Below are 22,024 nucleotides of genomic sequence, written 5' to 3'. Positions count from 1 at the left end.
TGATGTATGACTAAATGAGACAAGTTTATGATAATCGAGGTACTCGTGTAGCTAAAGTTTCCCATTCTCGAGTGTATTCGTCCACATCTCCTTTTTGTTGCAGTCTGTTGAGTGCTGAGAAAAACATTTCTTCCTTGACACCTTGGAACCTCTTAAAGAATGCATTTTTGAATTTCTTCCCACTGATAGCAAGTGTCGTCTTTTTCCACCACATATACCAATTATATGTTTCGCCTCCCATTTGCATGGACACATGCCTGATATTTTCATCATCATTGTCAATACCGTAAACCTCGAAATATTATTCTACTTTATTGAGCCATGCAACACTACACTTCTCGTTACCATCAAATTTGGAGAGCTCAAGGCTCTTCGTTGATATGTAGTAACTGGTGGAGTGAAGAAGGGGTATTGATTCGCGAACTGCATATTTGAGTATTGATTCCAGAGTTGCATATTTTGAAAATTCATGTTACTATTTTGTTGATGGGGTATGGACGATGCTTTTGGAGACTCGGGTTTCTCATGTGAGTCTGACGAGTTTGATGTATCCGACAAATTGAGATGTTGAGTACCTTCATTATTCTGGGTATTTGATCGGGTGTAATCTTCAACTTGTCACAAATACAGGTCAACATCACCATTGCTTGATTATGATTTAGATCCACCTTATTTGAAAGGATTGCATGATCCTTTTTAAATTTGTTATGGTTCTGCGCGAGCTGACTTTCTATTCTCTTGGTTGTATCCTAGAGCTCCTCGATTTTTTTGGCATGTCCAGTTACTTTAGTCTCCAGATTTATCAATTTTTTATTAAAATTAGCCATTGACATTGACGACGACATTGAAAGGGTATATGGTGGTGTATATTTATCCAACTTTAACCTTTCTCTCTCTCTCTCTCTCTCTCTCACTATATATATATATATATATATATATTTTATTATAAATTTATAAACATATTATTTATTTATTTTTATTTAATTATTATTTATTTATTTTTAAACTTTTTTTAACTAAACAATTATAAATAATATAGTTATTTAAAAACTATTAGACTAACTATATAATTATAACCTTAGTCTCAATAAATTTTAAAAACACTACGTGCTGACCAAATGGAAAATGATGGTCATGGCAGTCGAAGGCTCGAGTAGAACAATGGATGCGCGTCCGGGCCAAAGCTAGAGATGGTGGCATGATGAGGTGAATAGGCAGTTGGTTTCGGGTGTTGTCAGAACAGTGACGGGGGACGAGCGCGATGGGTTTTGGCTTTTATGAGCGGAAGATAGCGGAGCCAAGGTACAAAGTATCGGGTATCGATGTTGGACTGCGACACAAAAAACTAGGGACACGACGGAAAAATAGTGGCACAACGTATATGAACAACAAATGGTGATAGTATGAAGGAAACAGGGTGTCGAATGGACAGAACAGTCGGCGGCTAGGAACAAGCGACTAGAAACAATGAGACGAGCACGATGGAGAAGGATGATGTGGCGTGGAGTAGTGAACTGTGCAGTGAGAATTTTTGCTGAGAGCCATAAACCCACTCTAATACCAAATGGAGTATAAAAACTCAAACATAAACATATATATTTTATTAATAACTCAATGGTGATTACAGTGAATGAGGACTCAAGCTTTAATATAGCCCAAGAGCCATTACATGAGGGGGCATGATCTTTGATTGTGCCCCTTAGTCTAAAAATGGAGTTAAGTTGGTAGAATAATTTTATAAACAATAACAAGATAAGGTGCACTACTGCCTTAGGTTGCATTGGTATCTGAATGAAGTGGGCAATAACCTTTAGTTTTGTCAACATATCTACCCTTCATTCAAATAATATAAGGCCACTTTCATTTATGTTCCCATCAAGGTATAAAGTAACACTTCATTAGAAGGTTAGATGGTTAATATATGGGATAGAGAGGAGATGGACAAATAAAACATTATAAGTGCCTCAATGTGTTCTATGACCTATCGCATAGTCTTGCTCCAATGAAGATAAGGTCTAAGGTGTAGAAAGGGGTGGCACCATTAAAGTAATAATATACTTAACTCCACACGTGTGCCAATAAGGAGTATTCCTCACAAAGGTTTTGTACCATGAAAGCTGAAGTAGTACCCTAATAAACTCCACCATAAGCCAAAGTCATAACAAAAAGAGATCAAGAGATGCATGAACGTTAGGTTAGGCTAACCATGAACAACATAATCACCCACCAGTGATATTCCATAGCACCAAATAGCATCTTACAATCATCAACTAAAGCATCAATGATCCGTTAATGAAAAAGGTATTATAGACTATGTGTAAATTTGCTTATGTTACTTAGTGCAATGGATCAAAAAGATTGCGAATAACATAAACACATAAATAATTAGAAAACACATTCAAACACAAAAACACAACCAAATTTAATAAAGGAGTTCACCAGACTTCCTTCCTACATCTCCTGGTCCTTTCGCTTCCAGTGCTGACCTCTTTATTTTGTCTTCAAATTGTTGTTACAAGTATGAGCTCCAAAACAGAGTCTCAAATAAGAAAATGGACATCACCCCTATGTTTAGCTCGAGATTTCGAGTCAAACGAGTATAAAATCGACCATATCTGGCCACTGTGACCTCCAGACCCCCTGGAATGGTCCAAAACCATAATCGTTCGTTCGGTTTTGGTGATATGGTAATATATACCATATGTAGTTGCAATTTGCGGTGAATGTGGGATAATGCGATAACAGAAAATCAAAGGTCTGACGGTTGTGGGGTTGACCCTGACTGTCCTGCCTTTTTCCGGTGGAGATCCCGTCAACCAAGTCTCATTCAATCCAACGACTGTCGCGTCACCCGCTTGCCACTGGCTTGGCCAATCTCCACCATCGATCAATCCCACATGATCCAATGGCTATCATGTCATTCGCTCACTAACTAACCCGGATAATCTCCACCATAAATGTAACCCATCTAATCGAATGGCTGTCGCGCAATCTTGCGTGAAATCTTGCACGACTGATATCAGATCGAGAGTGCGCGAGAAAAGTGGTTTTCTCATGCTATGTGTCACCCGCTAAGGTTAATCATGTGAATTTTAGAAAATCTGCTTACCACCTTTAGGGCACGCAAGATACCACTTCCCACTTTCCTGCTGGAACTGAAACTATTTTTAATAACCACATCACGTCTGTTTGAAATTCTAACCTACTTGCACGTTCTGATGCGATATGCGTCGATCTCCTCTGATTGGACAATCACCACTTCCCTATGATTTCCATCAATTTTAGCAGTCTGCCAAATTTCTTTCTCATCTGCCACATTGGGATTTCATGCCAACATTGGGCAAGTCCAGGCTGCTATGTGTCAGCACCGGATTGGCCCGTGTGAACCAATCGCAAATTTCCATGTCACTTTCTCTGCTGAAATCATCCAGTACCCGTGGCTCATTCCCGGGTTGCCACCTATCCTACTGGCGTAGGCATTGACTGTTGACCATTGACCACTTGATCCACTTTCATCTGCATTTGAAGACTTTGATCCGGAGGCAAAAATGAATCAATTTTGGATCACTCCTCCCCACTGGAAGCTTTTGGTCCACCAAAAGTTGTTTTAGTTGTTGAGTAAGTGAGGATAAAGTTCCATCACTTTTCCAATCTCTATCCATCGTGCTTTACTTGGATTTGTACCTTTGAGTCCAACTCGAAGATACTCAACATTTCCCGGTTGTGAAGTTCTTATCCTCTCGTCAAGAACTGTGTCCTCCTGTAGCTCATTGAGATACTTGGGCAAAATATCTTCAATGGAAGGTAGCTGACCTTGCTCTTTGGGATCTTCAATCAATGAAGGTTCATACAATCGCAATTTTTCAACATTTACGATGGAATAGATCTGCATATAAGTTGGTAGATCTAGGCGGAAAGCATTTTCACCAATTTTGTCAAGTATTTTGAAAGGAACATATCTAATTGGTTTCAACATTTTACCTTCCCCTTATAGTCTTTCTTTGTTTATGTACAACCAGACTTGATCACCAACTTGAAAACTATGCTCAACTTGATGCTTGTCATGTCACGCCTTATACTTTGCTTGGCTTCTTTCCAGCTGTTCCTGTACTGCCTGGTGAATTTCCTGGATTTGTTCAATGAACTTGGTTGCTTTGTCCACATCACTATGTCCATCAACTGCTATGTGTTTACCAATGACAAAATCCAAGGGAGACTTTGGTATAAAACCAAAACAAGCCTCAAAATGAGATCTCTGAGTAGAAGAATGTTTTGCATGGTTGTAAGCATGTTGCACATAACACAAATGCTCATCCCAAAGTTTGGGATGCTTGCTGCAATATCCTTGAAGCAACTGTATCACTGTCCCATTGACCACTTCTGTCTAACCATCTTTTGCAGATGAAATGTCGTGCTTGTCTTTAACTTTATGTCCATTAACTCCCATAGACTTGACCAAAATTTCCCGACAAATTGAGAATCTCGATCAGATACAATAGAAGTGGGTAACCAAAAATGAACCCATACATTTTGAAAGAACAACTTTGCAGTTTGTTCAGCTCTGACTTGTTTATTACATGGTGTCAAAATACACGTCTTACTGAACCTATCCACAACTACATACAAATAATCATGACTCTTTCTAGACTTTGGCAATCCCCCAACAAAATCATGGATACACTTTCCCAAGGATGAGAAGGAATTGGAAGTGGAGTATACAAGCCTAATTTTCTATTACTTGGCTTGCTTGTAGCACACATAGTCCTTTAATATATCTAGAAACTGTCTCATTCATTTGTGGCCAATAGCAGAATATTTGTAATTGTGCAACTATTTTACTTACACCAAAATGACCTGATATGAGAGAAGTATGTGCTTCTTGAATTATATTAACGCTTTCAGTTCGTGGAATGCATAACTTTCCCAAATGATATAAGAGTTTGTCCTTTATGAAATAATCCGATTCTTCTACCTGCTTTCCATGACTTAAAGTTGCATATACATCCTTAAAATCTGTGTCTTGAGCATATTGTTCAATGTAACTTTCATGAATTACCGAATTATGCTCAAGTATTGTGGACGCATTTATAATTGGTCTTGATAACATGTCTGCAACCTTATTATGTATTCCCTTCTTATATCTGATAACAAGATGAAATTGTTGTAGAAAACCCATCCACCTGTAATGTCGTGACTGTTGCAATTTAGTTTGTGAGTGTAAATATTGTAGTGGTTGATGATCTGTATGTATTATTTTTTCTTTACCCATTATGTAATGTTTCCACTTTTTAACACTCTGAACTAATGGATACAATTCTTTATCATATGTAGGATAGTTAACTATTGTTGATGTGAATGTCTCAGAATGAAAGCATATAGGATTTCTGTGCTGCATCAACACTGCCCCCGTGGCATATTCAGTCTATCTTGATCTCAAATGGATGCTAAAGATCTGGCAGTGCTAGTACTGGCGTTGTACTGATCCTTTCTTTCAACGTGTCGAAGGCTTTCTGTTGTTTGCCTCCCCACTGAAACACCTGTTTCACACTTGTCAAAGCATGTAAAGGAGGTGCAATCAAAGAAAAGTTAGCAATAAACTTTCTCCAATATTACACTGCCCCTAAGAAACTTCTAACTTCTGTAGCAGTTGTGCTTAGGCCAATTTACAATGACTTCTACCTGAGAGGGATCTATCTTCAATTCACCACCCCCTACAATATAACCCAAATAATTCAAATATGTTATGCCAATTTCACATTTTGACAGTTTTACATAGACATTTTCTCTTTTCAAAACATCTAAAATCTGCTTTACATGCTTTACATGTTCATCCCATGTTCTATTGAAAACAAGAATATCATCTACATAGACTATTAAAAAATCATCAATGAATGGTCTAAATACACCATTCATGACTCGCATGAATGTAGCCGGAGCGTTAGTTAAGCCAAAAGGCATAACCATCCATGCATAGAGTCCTTGCTTCGTTTTGAAGTAGTCTTCCATACATCCTATTCTGCAACTCTGATATGATGGTAGCCGCTTCGCAAGTCCAATTTAGAGAACTAAACTGCGTCTTTTAACTAATCTAACAAATCATCAATATGAGGAAGAGGATAATGATTCTTTACTGTGATTTTATTTAATGCTCTAAAATCAATGCACATTCTCCACAACTAGTCTTTCTTTCGCACTAACACAATAGGTGATCCGCACGATGATGTGCTTGGTCGAATAAACCCTTGATCGAGTAACTCATGTACCTGCTTCTTTATCTCTACATTCTCTAGAGCTGATAACCTGTACATTCCAATGTTAGGTAGTGGAGCATCTTGCTGCAAATAAATCTCATGTTCTATCTCTTGCTTGGGTGGAAGCACTTTAGGCTCTTGAAACAGAATATCATAATCGGAAACAAATTTAACTAGATCAACTTTCTGTTTAGGATTACAGCCTTGGAATGCATCGGATTTATCAATATCCTTTGCTTTTACAATCATAAGTAAAAATTGTTTACTTGAATTTACAATTCTTTTCATCTATCCTGAATGTATGAGAGAGAAATTATCTTTGAGTTTATGGGCCCTTACAATATATTCAGTTCCATCCTTAGTGAGTTGATACTTATTTTCAGTTCGATAGAAGATAGCATTTCTATCGCACAAGTATGGAATTCCTAATATAATTCCACATATGTCCAATGGGACTATGTCTAACTCAACCTCATCTACAAACATTGACCCAATAGAAAAACGAAGTATACATTGTTTCGTAACTTGTAGCTTAGTTTTATCACACACCCAACCTAATGGATATGGCTTTTTATGAGGTTTTGGTTCTAGACCCAACTGCTTTACAATTGCTTTAGAAATCAGATTAACTTGTGACCCACTATCAAATAATGTATCAATTTTAGTATGCTTGGAAATGACTCTAATATGAAATAGCTCATTTCTTTTCCTCTCATCATTATCATTATCAACAGAATGTGAAGAAGTACTTGTAAATTCTTTAGATTCTTTACCTTTTATACCTATAGCTGTAACCGTTGTCTCATCACCTAAATCTGATCCCAAGTCCTTTTGAATAGCAACAACATTCTTTCCCTCTTTACTCCCGAATGTCTTAGGCTTCAATTCTGGATGCAATGACCAACAGTGTGCCTCATCGTGTCCTTCCTTCTTACAATGATTGCATGAAGGTTTATCCTTCTTCATAGTGTTTGTTTTCTTCTCTTTCCATTTCAGTTTCTTCTTGCCTTTATTCTTGCTTTCAATAGGTTTGGATGATTTCCCAACATCTTGTGTTACATTTTTACCTCTAGCTTCTAGATGGGTTGCTTGAACGGATACATCATCTAAGCTAGTTGGATTAAACATAAGTATGGTATGCCTCAAATAACTATGAATACCACCTATGTATTTCAAAAATGTCTCTAGTGAGTTCAATGATATGCCTAATGTTAAAGCTCTCTTACGGAATTCCTGCGTATAACTTTGAACACTTTGACCTTTTAATTGACATAGTGTTTGCAAACTCATCATTGCTTGTTGCATATAAGCCAAAGGATAAAATTTCTTTTTAATAGCAGAAACAAATTCATTCCAAGTTGAAATGATTTTACCATGCTTTTGGAGATCTATTTGTGTCTTGCCTTCCCACGATACAAGTGCGGTTCCTCCAAGTCGAAGGCGAGCAAGCTGGATCTTCTTCCTTTCTGAAACAACTTTTTGCACCCTGCAATATACCTCAATTTGTCTTATCCAATTATCAAGCTTTTCAGTGTTAAGTTCTCCATCATAAATTGGCAAATCAAATTTTACATCTAATTTGATCAAAGAGGATTTCTTTTTCTTCTTCTTAGAAGAACTAGTTTTATGAGAAGAAGACGATGACGACGATGATGGTGATGATGGAGGAGATGGTGGAAGCTTTTCCCTTGTCTCTTTATCTAGAGGCAAAAGAAGAAAAGGTTCCTCTGCTCCTTTGTCTGGTTTAGGTGATGAAGTGCCTTCACCTTTACCCTTTTTCAACTCATTATACATCTCTTCCACCATTGCACGTATCATCATGAAAACGTATCGTCATGAAACTATCCAAGAATTGGGACTCTGATCCAAGTGGAGTTTCATTTGCCATCCTTCTTTGCAAAAAGACCCTTCCAATCTCTGGATTCGCCTCAACAAATTCACCTTCACCTCATCCAAGCCTTAACCTAGTAAGCATTCAAATCTCCACACAAACTTGTCAAACCTTAAAAACCTTGCTGCTCTGATACCACTTGATCCATTAATGAAAAAGGTATTATAGACTATGTGTGAATTTGCTTATTTTATTAGTGCAACGGATCGAAAAGATTGCAAATAATATAAAGACATAAACAATTAGAAAACACATTCAAACACATCAACACAACCAAATTTAATAAAGGAGTTCACCAGAATTCCTGGCTACGTCTCCTGGTCCTTTCGCTTCCAGTGCTGACCTCTTTATTTTGTCTTCAAATTGTCGTTACAAGTATGAGCTCCAAAACAGAGTCTCAAATAAGAAAATGGACATCACCCCTGTGTTTAGCTCGAGATTTTGAGTCAAACGAGTATAAACTCGACCATATTTGGCCGTTGTGACCTCCAAACCCCCTGGAATGGTCCAAAACCATAATCTTTCATTCTGTTTTGGTGATATGGTAATATATACCATATATAGTTGCAATCTGCGGTGAATGTGGGATAATGCGATAACATAAAATCAAAGGTCCGGCGGTCATGGGGTTGACCACGACTGTCCGACCTTTTTCCGGCAGAGATCCCGACAACCAAGTCCCGTCCGATCCGATGGCTATTGCGTCACCCGCTCGCCCACTGGCTTGGTCAATCTCTACCATCGATCAATCCCACATGATCCAATGGCTATCACATTATCTGCTCACGAATTAACCCGGATGATCTCCATTATCGATGTAACCCGTCCAATCGAATAACTGTCACACAATCTCACGTTAAATCTTGCATGACCAATATCAGAGCGAGAGCGTGTGAGAAAAGTGGTTTTCTCATGCTACATGTCACCCGCTAAGGTTAATCGCGTGAATTTTCGAAAAACCATTTACCACCTTTAGGGCATGTGAAATACTACTTCCCACTTTCCTACTGGAACTTAAAGTCTTTTTAAAAACCACATCACGTGCGTTTGAAATGCTAACCTACTTGCATGTTCTGATGTGATATGCGTCAATCTCCTCTGATAAGAGGATCACCACTTACCGCGATTTCCGTCAATTTTAGCATTTTTCCAAATTTCTTTCTCATCCCCCACATTGGGATTTCATGCCAACATTAGGCAAGTCTGGGCTGCTATGTGTCAGCATTGGATTGGCCCATGTGAACCAATCACAAATTGCCACATCACCTTCTAAGAGACATCATCCAAAACCTGTGGCTCATTCTTGGGTTGCCATGTGTCCTGCTGACGTAGGCATTGACTATTGACGATTGACCGTTGACACTTGATCCACTTTCATCTGCATTTGAAGACTTTGATCCGGAGGCAAAACTGAATCCATTTTGGATCAATCAAGAACATAAACTTCTAACCCTAAAGCTCCGTCAACCAAACATCTGCAACAATGATGAGAGAACCAAATACTAAGAAAATCCACTACATAAGCCACATCTCATCCCATACTGCTAATATCCAACCCTTGGGTGGCTAGAACAAGGCAAGCACATGTGAAAAGACCACCTGGAAGCAAGCACAATCACAATCCAACAAGAAGAAATGAGACTCCCCCAACCAAAGATCTCCATCAAATGATATAATGCCATGAAGAGATGGGGCTCCTTAAAGATGAATCCTCCCAAGTCAGACCAATAGCTCCAACAAACAAGAAGAAAATCTCCATCAATTTGATAAAAATCACAGGTGGAACCTCCTACAATATGAGGTATAAAAGAGTAAAACTTCAGTGTATTGTTTCATGTGAGATTGTTGGTTTTGTTGTATTATATTCTTGCTCAAATACATAGTAGCAGGAGGATGATAAAGTACAAACATAAGATAAACATGCAGCAGAATTTAAAAATGACACCAACGAAGGAATAAATAAAATTAAAGCATGTTGGTGAATTAGGTTGGCCATAGACTGACTGATTACAGACTGGTCCATAAAATTATGCAAAACAAGGACCAGCCCAACTGCTTCCTCTATGTATCCTAAATACTACCATTCTTACACAATACCACAGCCTAAACACTATTTGCAAAATATGAGATATGAATACTATTTCTTAGCTAAACTGAATAATCAGACAATTAGGTTATATGAAATATGAACAAAATAATGCTCTTAGAATTTTTCTTGACTTGTCACTAACATCACCAATCAAAGGGGACAAATTAAAAATCAACTATATCCCAAATTCTCAGAAGGGCAATCTCAGAGTTCCATTAGCAAGTGGGAAGGATGCTTTCTAAACTTCTTTAAATCAGGTAATAAAATGTATGTAGCATAGCAATTTACAGGAACCATTTTGTTTATAGAAATCACATTATAATATTGCTACTGGCATAATGAAGTGTTCCCAGGGTTTGGTTCCAACCAGCTGAAACGATTTTTAGCAGACTTGTGTTTGGGTGTTCTAAATCTACTTGGGATTTACATTGTATTGCCACATCCATACTTTTGTTATGCTGGCCAATTCATCCCATTCCACTGTGAATACAACCAATCTATAGAATTTAAATGCAGTAGGTTAAGGTTTCTATCATACTTACCTCAACTAAAACAGAGGCAACTGCCATGCCAAGAGGATAGCCAAGAGCTCCAACCATATTGTCCTTTTGCAAATTTATGAAAGATTCTCTTCTATCTTCTTCATTTAGTGACTCTGCTGAAGTTGCACTTTCTTTGGAAGCAAAGAATTCAACAATATTCTCTACTGCCATTTGTTTTGCTTGAGTCAAAATTCGTAGAACTAGCCTCAATTTTTCAAAGGCCATTATGCTTAACCCAATGGAATAGAAAAACAAACTGGAGATAACCAAAGAGATGAGGTTCGCATTCCTCAGTAAACAACCCAACACTTCATACCTGCAGACACCATGGGTACAAATTTCAACTCAGAATATGTAATTCAGTCAAACCTAATTATTCTATAAGCCATTGCTGATTATAAAGGACTCCCAAAATTTTGAGCCATCACAAAACCTAGAGTCATGGATTCATTGGCATCAGTATGCAAACATGACAGATATCAATATGCATATAACTAAGACATCTGCAACAGTTAGGTTTGCCAGTACAGGGGTCCAAGTTGCACTATGTTCATAGTTCACACATACATAGCACATACAAAATACATCCAACACAGGTATATACACACACATTTCACATTGTACAGGCCTTGCAAAGCTGGTTTGAGGATTCTGATGTAAAGAAAAATAGGTCTCTTTCCTTGTGTGGTCTCCCAGACAGTTTCTCTTACTAGGAATGCTTCTCTTTTCTAGAAGAAAACCGTCTCCCCCACAGGTTCTCTAAAACATTAAATTCACCTATGAAGACTTAAAATTGCCTTCTAAGCTTAAGCCTCACATAATTTTGGGCTCACTTGACATTGATAAGTCATTTCCATCTTCATTCATTGGAGGTTCTTGTGAAAGGACCCCTGATGTTTGTGGGGCTGTAGGGGTTCTGATCTTATCTAATACTCGGTACTTATCCTTCAAAGAAAATCTGGGAAGGGGTACATAACAAAAGGTAGAATTATGGGCCCTTGCAGCTCTGCTTAGGATTGCCTTAGAAAGGAATTGTAGTGAACCTTCATGTTTTTATTGGTTCAAAGTTAATAATGATTGGATGTTGGCATCCACTAGGGTGCAATATCTAGAATTGTATCCTTCTTATGGATAAGTAAAACTTCTGGAAAGCAGGTTTAAAAATGCCTTACTATCATATATTCAGGGAACTCAACAGGTTCACTGATTGGCTGTCAAAAGATTGGTTGTATAGTCATGAGGGCACTATAGACTTGATGGAGCATATGTTGATTTGTAAGGGCCAACAAAAGAATCGATGGAACCAAATCTCACCCAAATTTTGAAATAGCCTCAGAAGTGTGCTAAAGAGGGATATAATGCACTCGAGGAGTATAAAAACCAGGCACAGATGCTGAACACAGAAATACAAAAATGTGCCTAAGAGAAAGATGCCAATCAAAGAGATAAGACCAAAATTAAGTGCACTCGGGGTTATAACACACTGTTTCAGATGAAGAATATCAAAATATTAGATGATACAAATGAGAGCTTATATTGTGTATTTATACACATTTAGGTGGGGAATTCATTCGAGAGAGGCTTATCAGCCTATAAAACAAGGGAAAACACTCCAAGAGGGTTATTGAGCCTACATATCAAGTTTTACTAGTTCAGCCTTAACCATACCCAGTGATACAATGAAAGAATAAAGAATATGGCATTAGCCATAATCACAAGCAACAATGATACATGAGCTGTGGGCATATGTACAGAGTACACTAATAATTCTAACAGCGTAGAGATAAGGAAACCCTTCCCATGGTTTCCAGGTCCATCGACATATGAGCTATAAAGGCCTGGGTTTTTTCATGTGTCATCTGTTTTTGCTGTAAAACTGTTTTGGAAATTTCTTACAGGTTCTTTTTCCTGTTCTGTTTTTCTATAATTCTGTACCATAAATCTCAGGTTTTTATCCCTCGACATCTTACTAATATTTGGATATTTATCAGCTGTTTTATTTTGGACTATAAATTCCTAGGGGTTTGTCCCAGAATATCTTACTGATTTCTGTTTTGAACAATTTTTAGGGCATATACTTTAGATGTGCCCCCTAGTACCTACTGAATGTAACTTTCCCATTTATGCATTGCATAAGAAATAATGATATTTTCTTGGAGAAAAAAATACACACACGTGCTGTCAATTGGATGTAGCGCAAGTGAAAGTGAGTAAAATTTGTTACCCTCCCACCTTGGTTCAGATCCCAGTTTGTGACATGTTTTCTCTAACTAAGATGAATGTTGATGACCTTTATATGTTATATTACCCACCATTTTTTGGGTGATATCCCTAGGAAAAAAATTCTAGAAGATGGTCCTCACCCGACAGCCCCTTGGAGCCATCAACTAGCTTGTTGTGCCATTTCTCCGCCACCTAATCTATCCATGTGGTCCCTTACCCATCCGTCATGGTCGTATGTTTGAAGGTGGGCCTCTCAAACTTGAAGGTATGCCTTGTCATTTGGTAATTGAGTATTGTAGTTTACTTATCATGGAAACTTTTGGTCATCGATTAATGGGGGGATTCGGCAGAAAGAGTGGCTAGGTCTGAGCTCTTGTCCCCTAAAACTCTTTTAGATATTAACCTTGGACCCTAGTCTCGTGGGATCTATTTTATTGACCTTTGGGCTTTAGGGATGGTACTTCATGGGAAACCCTGATTTTGGTTGCGTGGTCATGCTTCCTCATCCACATATATCACACCCCTTCTGCTCATTATAACCTCATTCATCATTCCTCCCACCTGAGTCCATATTCCTCCACTGGGTCTGTTGTCGCACAAAGTGTATAGGCACTGCAACAATGCTCAGAGTAAGGGTTGTTAGTCTAATCCTTACTCACTCCGTTTAGACTCTCTCCTAGACAAGTTAATGGGGGTAGTCCCTAAGGTGAATAAATAAGAAAAGCCTGTAAAACACAAGCTCTAGGAGACTTAAATATGGACAGTTTGACGAATGTAAATGAGTCCTAGTTAACTGAGATGAATAGATTAAACACAAATACAACCAAGACACAACCACAATATAGAAATGATTATAGAGCAGTGCCTTAATATTCATAAACTAAATGAGAACAAGTTACCCAGAGCAATTTATAATGTACCAAAGGTGACGATCATGAACGATTAAATGCAAACACCCAAAACTGCAATATATCTAACAATTAAATCCCATGAAGGATTATGAAAATTAAATGCTAAACAATGATTCTAGATTAAAAATGATTTTCTTCAATAACCCAGATCTAGAATTAATTATCTTTCTCCTATAGCCAATATAATTTTCAAAACATTAATCGCACTTGCCAATAGAGAAATCAATACCACAAAAATCAAAATTTTACACTTAACACCAATGACACCAAGGAACTTTAAATTTGAATGTTAATTATCCCTTAGGCAATCAATTTAATGTGATAAATGAAGAAATTAAATTTTTGATGTGACAAAAGTAAATCAAAAGGGTTAATAAATTGAAATTTTAATGGGCCATAGGCAACATTAAATTTTTTAATGTGAAAGTGCAAATCCTCTTTTAATTTAATTCCTTAGCCATTCTAAAGTCACAAAAATTAAGCTTTTTTAATTTTTTAGATTTTTTAATGCTTGTAAATTTTTTAAATTTTTTAATGTTTTTTTTAACAAAAAATAACAAAAACAAGGTCATAAATGCAACAGATGGTTGAGACAAACACATTTAGCACGTGGGAAAAAGCCAATACATGAGCTCTACCCCATTGTCATGGCCATGACCCTGGTTCCTACAGGCCCTAGATGAGCCTCCTTTATCATTCAGGAACCCATGATTGTCCCAACTACTAGTGGGCAATGAACTGCCCTACCCTAAAGGGGGTATCCACTGCTATACCTTACACATCATGCTCTTATCCCTTGAGCCCTGAGCAGTTAATAAAAAAAAATCATAAAAGGCAAAAGGCATATAAAGAAAGGTGGAAAAATTAAGGTCAGAGCACCTCATGTACCACAATTTCTCCCTCCTATACATTATATACCCAAGCGTGGGCTTCCCTTTTGCTAACTACCCTAGTACCCCAGCATGTGGCTCAAAGTTTCCCCTTTTATTTCCCTACTCCATTCATATCTTTATCATATGCCACCACCCTTTGAAGGATGTACCTTGGACATACTATCCCATTTAAAGGTAGAAACCACCTAATAGGTTACTTGGTTAACCCCATTTGGAGCTTGGAGACATTAACAGATGTCAAAGCTCACTATGGAATGGCATGCCATTATGAAGTGCCCACCTGTTGTCCATGGTTTGTAAGCTCTTTAACTCGATTTCCTTTGATGACTTGTTGTACTGCAAGGCTAGGGGACGCATTGGATCTTATGCAAGATTGCAGATGGTCTCAATTTTGGGTTTGGTCTCCCAATACGGGGTCCTAACCCTCCCGAGGGCTACATTGGCACATGCAAGGTGTGTATTGAGACCCATGGACCTCCACAGCAGTAGAAAACACTCCATTGATCCCAAAAATGTTCAAAGATTGCTCGAGATTCACCTATTGGAGGAGGAAGATGCACCTGGTTCACCATGCCTAGTCGGCCCCATAGTTGTACCATACACTTGGAAAATGACCCAAGACTTGTATATCGATGTTGCATCACTTACATCATCATCTAAGCCCTTACAGATGGCCTACAAGCATCTTCGACCTACTTGGAGGCCCATGAGGTTACTTGTGTGCCCTCACACCCAATGGGAACACCACAAATTATTATTTGGAGAACAAGGATCCAACCCCTTGTCCACTACTTTTGGGGGTCCTATTCATCATTGTGGCACTTATGAACTTCATCAGGCTTCTTAGAAGGCCCAATGACATGTATTATTGATCATTTGACCTCTTGAGAGGTTTATTCTTTTGTTTATGAGCTAATTTGGTGGGCTTGTCACCAAAAGTTAGTTGTTTTGCACATTATTTTATTTTAGGGGCTAATGTAGGCTGAAGTAGCTAAATCGAACTCATTAGAAGTGTATAAATAGAAATAATGAGGATTCATTTTATCATCATCACTTGGATTTGGAACTAGTATCTCTTTAAATATTTTCGCTAACTTTCTTGGAAGATGAGTTTTTGGAGCATGGAATGAATTTTGATGTTTGGATAATTTTGATGTCATGGAGCTTCTTGATGGCAAGTTTTTTGGATGGTTGGATATATTCTTATACGTGTAGGTACATTTTAATGCTATTCTTTCTTTCTAATTTTGTCACATACATTGTTGTTGGGATTTTGCTATACTAGGGCTTATTTGTTGCATCTCTTATGTGAAGTTGTGGAAATTTTGTTTCTAGATAGTGAATGCTTCATTTATGGGCCATGTATAATGAATGAATGTTCCTAGAGATGTTTCATTACTAAAATTCATCTTGACAAGCTATCTACCTTGCAAAGCGAAGTATAAAGTCTTTGAATTTGCTTTTGTTGTTGCACTAGTGCCAAGCGAAGTTGTCTTTGAGGCCTCCTTGACCTAGAAAATTCGAAAGTCCATAGTCATAATTATACCTGACTCCAATCTCCCCAAAGGATTAGGTACTAGTCCACCCAATGGTGATCACCTTAAACCTATTTTCCTTCTCCCCTTTCCTCTTCTTTAGGTCTAGTCCTCTAGGTCACGTAGGGCATCAATTATCTCACGATCGATCCATTGGTTTCCCGTAGGCTAGAAACCTCACTAGGATCCTTGCATTACCTTTCATTGAAAATTCATTCCTTGATCCCTTGCCGTCCCTAATTAGGTCAAGCATATCATTGGTTGCTAAATCCTATCCCCTTTACCGAACCTCGCATCCACTTGGTCTTGTGTGGTCCCATGCACTATCAAGGTTAATTCTTCAAAGATCACTCGGAACCCAAGTTTCCACAAGAATTCCAGGACTTAGGGATCTCGTTTATAAGACACAACATACTCAAAAGCTAACTGTAGAAATTTTCTTTAGGCCCTTCCTAGAGAGCCTTCCATCTTGTCTTCCATGACAAGCAAGCCACATATTTGAGCCTCTCTTGTGAATAGGGTTCCAGGATCACCCCTTTCCCTATCATTGGTCCATCCATTTCGTGATCCTGATAATAATGGGTCTCCTCCCATCGGTGAAAATCCGTAAAGAGTAGGGAGCATTAGTCAAGGTGACAATGGGCTATTGCGCCATTGTTGCCCTTAACCTAGTAGTAACCCTTCAAGGATCCCCTTTTAGGACCCCTGCTAGTTTGAGCAGTAACATTTTGGCGTCGTTGTCGGGGACACGAAATGTGTGTTTTATTCCTCGTATGACATATTGACATAACATTATTGACGACTCCATTGGAAGAACGAAGCCTTAGTTCTTCATTCAACTTTAAGGTCGATGCTTGTAGGGTAAAGCAAGCATTTTTCTAGGCATCTTTAAATTCACCCTAGCGACTCCTACATATTTTTCATGTATATCTCAAATAGGTTGTCTTTCTTTGATAAATTTCCCACTTTGAACATTTCTAGCATCCCTAGGCACTCTAATCATGTCATGGGAAGGATGGTACATGGAGTGCTTGCGTTTGATGGTGATCCACTCTTCGCAATTGACCACGTAAAAAGATTTAATGCACATGCTTCAAGAGAGGAGGTTGTTCACCGAGATGTCCTTATGTTTTTGTTCATGGGATCTCTCAGTGGTCATAACTCATGGTTGCATGATCATGAACCTAAGAGCATCTCATCTATTGAAGAGTTCATTGATGGATTTGTTAGACATTTTCAAGTATGCCCCACATTAAGCATCCAAGAGGAAGCCTTCATTGACCATCATCAAGACATTGAAAATCTAAGTAATAAGCAAGAAGATGAGTCCTCCTCTGGTCCACATGACGAAAAGGATGATTTTGAGAACACGTGTTGGGAAGGATGAAGTTGAGACTAACCTTACCTTTCCTGAGGATATTACTCATGATAACTCTCCTTTTGAGAGCCTTGAGGAAGGTGATCCCAATGGCCCCTTAGAAGATGATATTGGAGATTATTTCCATATTGAAAAGGAGAAATGGGAAATTGTTGGTCCTCAATTTGATTGTGCTCCCATTTATGACACCAACAAGGAGGATGACGCTGAAATTGGTCCTCCCTTTCTCTCGGGTATTATTTATGGTGTTGGGAATGGGTTCCTTGGGGTCAATTTTGGGGTTAAAATCCCACTTTTGGGGCAGAAAGCCCAAATTTTGTAGGAAAGACTGTAAAGTCTCTGCATTTTGTGGCCGCGGAGCGTGAACATTTAAGCAGTCAGAAAGGGTTTTCCGCCCTTAGTTTAGATAGTTGTGTCGGCTTGATGAGATCTGCCCTTGGTCCGCGGACCATGGGATTGTATAAAAAGGGAGTTTTAGAAGAGTCTAAGGCAACTAAGTCACAAGGTTTGCTAGAGTTCTAAGTAAGTTCATGGGCCTGTGTGAGCTAAGAGTGAATAGTCTTAGCGTAGGAAGAGGCTCTACAACTGAGTGCGCAGAGGTCTAGGATAGAAGTCCACAACTGAGTGCGTGGACCCTTGCAGCTGTGTGCGCAGGGTAGCCAGAGTCTGTACTGGAAATCTGGATTATCAATAAAGAGAAGTATTATGCAATTATTTGTGTATGCGTTATTTTAATTTTGTTATGAATGTTGCAATTATGTTATGAATTAATGTTATATTGATGCGCGAATATATGTATTTTACTTTGTTGTATGAACGCAAGTAGGAATATCTGTTTACGCAAAGATAACCATAATGCAGGTTAAAGTAACCAATACTTAAGTGAATCTGAGTACATACAGAAGTAAGGGTAATTACAGAGGTGTGCAAGTGCCTGATCTATCTATTTAGGGTTCGCGAAGAATAATCGAAGACTTTGGCGGAGGCTTCGAGGACAAATAAGAGAAGTACTTTGATGAGTACCTAAAGGGCTTATCGATCTGTGAAAAAGAAGATTAGGGCATATACCTAACATCACAACCATCTCAGGGTGTGGAAACTTGGTTTCTGCATCCCCCCATACTGCTTGGGGTGAGACTTCAGTATGCACTCCGCGAATTGATGCCGAAAGGGCCAGTAGTGTAGGGATTTGCTTGCCTACTTAGCATTGACCCTGGGTTAGGGCCCATCAAGCCAAAAAATGGTTCCGTTGCCAAGACTGGGATCTGCATAACGAGATGTGTGATGTGGGCTCATTGGAATCCAACTAAGAAGGAGATTGAAGACTGGTTGGATAGAAAGATCCACGAATTCGCGGTGCAAGAAAACAGGAATCCATGATTAACGAAAGAACAGTGGTTGGACAGATATCTGTACACAGAGATACATGAAATATTCTTTTGTTCCTTCCCAATTGAATTATACGAGTGGATCGCGAAGTTGGCAGACGACCAAGGGAGGTGGAGGCTTGACGGTCCGATTGTCTGGACCCCAGAGTTAGTGTGGAAATTGGAAGCCTTTGAAGATAAGATCACGCGCATTGTCGATCATTGGCTCGACCATATCATAAGAGGGTTTGTGACAGAGTTCGCGGTCGATACTTCAGTCAATTACAGCGAAGCAGAGTGCCACTTCTTCAAAGGGTCGCAAGGTAAGTATTTGAAATTGTTAAATAATTGGGGCTACACGAAGTGGAAGGACTTTTAAGGACGGAGGAAGAAAAGGCCTTGAATATAGCCCATTGATTGAGCCTCCTTTGAGTGACGGCGAAGGAGTAGCATAGGCTTCTCCGTTGAGCGCTATTCAGTTGATAAGACATGGATTCCCATGAATATCTACACCACCTCCATCCTCACCTCATCCACCCACACCACCTCCATCCTCACCTCCACCACCATTCAACATGGCGAACTCTGTAAAGCTACCTGTGTTCAAGGGTGTAGGAAATGAAGATCCAGACTAGTTTTGGTTCGTCGCGGAGGATGTATGGAAAGCTTCGGGTATCACGGATGATCAAATGAAGAAGACGACATTGGTTAGTGCTTTGCAGGACCGCGCACTAACTTGGTACATTAAGTACTACACTGATAATCCGATGTTTGCGTTGGCAGATATCCAGACTGCACTGAATAAGCAATTTAGTAGACCTAAGTCTGAGGTGCAATCAATTGTGGGATTCAAGGAGATCATGATAAAGCCTAGAGAGACCCCTGGGATTTGGATCAAAGATTGAAGTGTATGATATGTAAAGCCAACATGAATCTGATTGATGGGTAGCACCGTGAATGGTTTGTGGCCTCGCTCCTGCCTCATCTAAGGGTTTCGCTACCGCAACAGAAGATTGGGACACAGGTGGAAGCTCTAGAAATTGCGATGAGATAACACGAGATAGAAATGCAGGATGCTAATCTGGGGGTTCAACAGACTCATGCACAGTTGCAGAACCTTTGCCTCGAAATGCAAAGTCTGAAGAAAGACAAAACAGCTCGGCCAGAGGCGCGCAAAGAAGTGTGATGCCTAAAGTGCAAAAGCCAGGGGCATGACAAAGATCACTGTCCTGTTTTCACAAATTATGTTGCATCAGGGGGACCAATGCCTTTGAGGCCGGAAGCTGCAGTAGGGCCAAGTACAAGGCCCGCACTATGGTGTGCTATTTGTCAGGTAGCTAGGAAACATGCGACAGACAATTGCCATTTGCTGTAGAAATTCGTACAGACACCGCAACAACTCTTCTGCAACTTCTATCAATCTGTGGGTCATGATGAGTGCAATTGCTGGAGTTACGAATTAATGATGGACAAGACACCTACATACAAGGTGCAGGCAGAAACGCGGCCTCTGGACCAAGGTGCTGGAGGAGCGCAAGGTGAGTATCAGGGGCGCGGCCGAGGCTGAGGTGGAGGAGGACCTGGTAGAGGTCGAGGACAGATTATTTATTACAATTGTGGAGGACCAGGACACTACACACGAGACTGCCTGAATTCGATGCGGCTGTCATGCTGCTATTGTACTCAGTTTGACCATGCAACAAAGGATTGCCCTATATTGTTAGCTAAGATATGTGAGAAGTGGGTGCAGCCTCAACAACTGACTCAAAACCTGCAGATAATGAGGATTGAGCCTCGCGAGGAAGACCCTAAGGTAAATATTGTGCTGCGGAGTGGAGCAACGACTGGTGAGGATAAGGGGAAGTAGCCTGAAGAAGGTGAGTGGGTCCACAAAGAACTAGAAAAGGAGATCGAGTTTGATCTAGAACACACAAAAGAAACATTTATGGAAGCGAAGAAAAAGTTTCGTTGACGCCTCTACTTCAGGGAGTCAAGAGAAGTCGGTTGAAGAAATGGACCCGTCCATGATTACCACATTCTTGGAGACTTGCATGAAAATGTTCTGTAATAGCAAGGCTGTGAAGGGACTGCAGGAGCTGATCAATAGGTGCGCTGGCAAGGAAAATGCTACTGACGGACCACACATAGTTAGAAAGCTTGGTAAGCCTAAGGTAAGGATTGGATGTGAAATGAGACTCACCGCGTAGATAGGAGAATATGAAATGGACCAAGTTATCTTGGACCTAGGGTCTGACACGAATGTTTTGCCTAAACAAACGTGGGAGAAAATGGGGTGACCAACGCTACAGTGGTCTCCGATTCAGTTAAGGATGGCGAATTAGCAAAAATCATCCCAATGGGGAGGTTGCAGGGGGTAACAGTTGATATCGAAGGCGTGAGCGCACTAGCTAATTTTGAAGTGATAGAGATTATGGATGACAACAATCATTACCCCAAGCTCCTTGGGATTGATTGGGCCACTAACATGAATGGGGTAATCAATTTGAAGAAGCGAAAGTTGATGTTTGAGAAGAAATCGCTCCGCGTAGTGGTGCCACTGGACCCTGCAGAAGGACCATACTATATTGAACCAGTCTGAGATTGTGAAAGTGATGACGATTTGGACCAGATTTACAAAATAACGACATGAGATCAGGATTGGGTGAATCTGACAACAAACAGACGTATTGCGTGGGACTGCGAGAGCTCCTGCACATCAGATTCAAACAAAGAACTAGAGCACTGGCAGAATTGATTGCATGAAGTATCTGCACTACGTTGTAATATGATGACCAAGTCGTTGCGTTGTGTATCATCAGAGGTAAGTAATCTACCTTACTATGATGGGTTAACTAATGTTGATCACTTTTTGGATGCATTTGAAAAGGAAGTGCCAGAGAAGCATCGCTTCCAAGCATTGGATTAGGCATTGCACCCTACACCC

General features: G+C 39.5%; 1 protein-coding gene across 1 annotated transcript in view; it reads right to left on the bottom strand.

Moving 5' to 3' along the window:
- The window catches only part of LOC149246557 (uncharacterized), a 28,191-nt gene extending 17,117 nt beyond the window's left edge, over positions 1-11,074 (bottom strand). Inside the window, exon 1 of the mRNA XM_089455712.1 lies at positions 10,774-11,074. Within this exon, the coding sequence (XP_089311838.1) occupies positions 10,774-10,998 (225 nt within the window). The 5' untranslated portion in view covers positions 10,999-11,074. The remainder of the gene's footprint in view (positions 1-10,773) is intronic.
- Positions 11,075-22,024: the final 10,950 nt, after the last annotated feature.

The sequence above is a fragment of the Pinus tabuliformis genome, chromosome 7 (genome assembly GCF_031772625.1).
Source record: "Pinus tabuliformis cultivar Carrire ecotype Pingquan chromosome 7, CPIR1, whole genome shotgun sequence".
In the NCBI taxonomy this organism is placed as follows: Eukaryota; Viridiplantae; Streptophyta; class Pinopsida; order Pinales; family Pinaceae; genus Pinus; species Pinus tabuliformis.
Note: the sequence above shows the minus strand (reverse complement) of the source record. Positions and strands in the feature narration are given on the sequence as shown.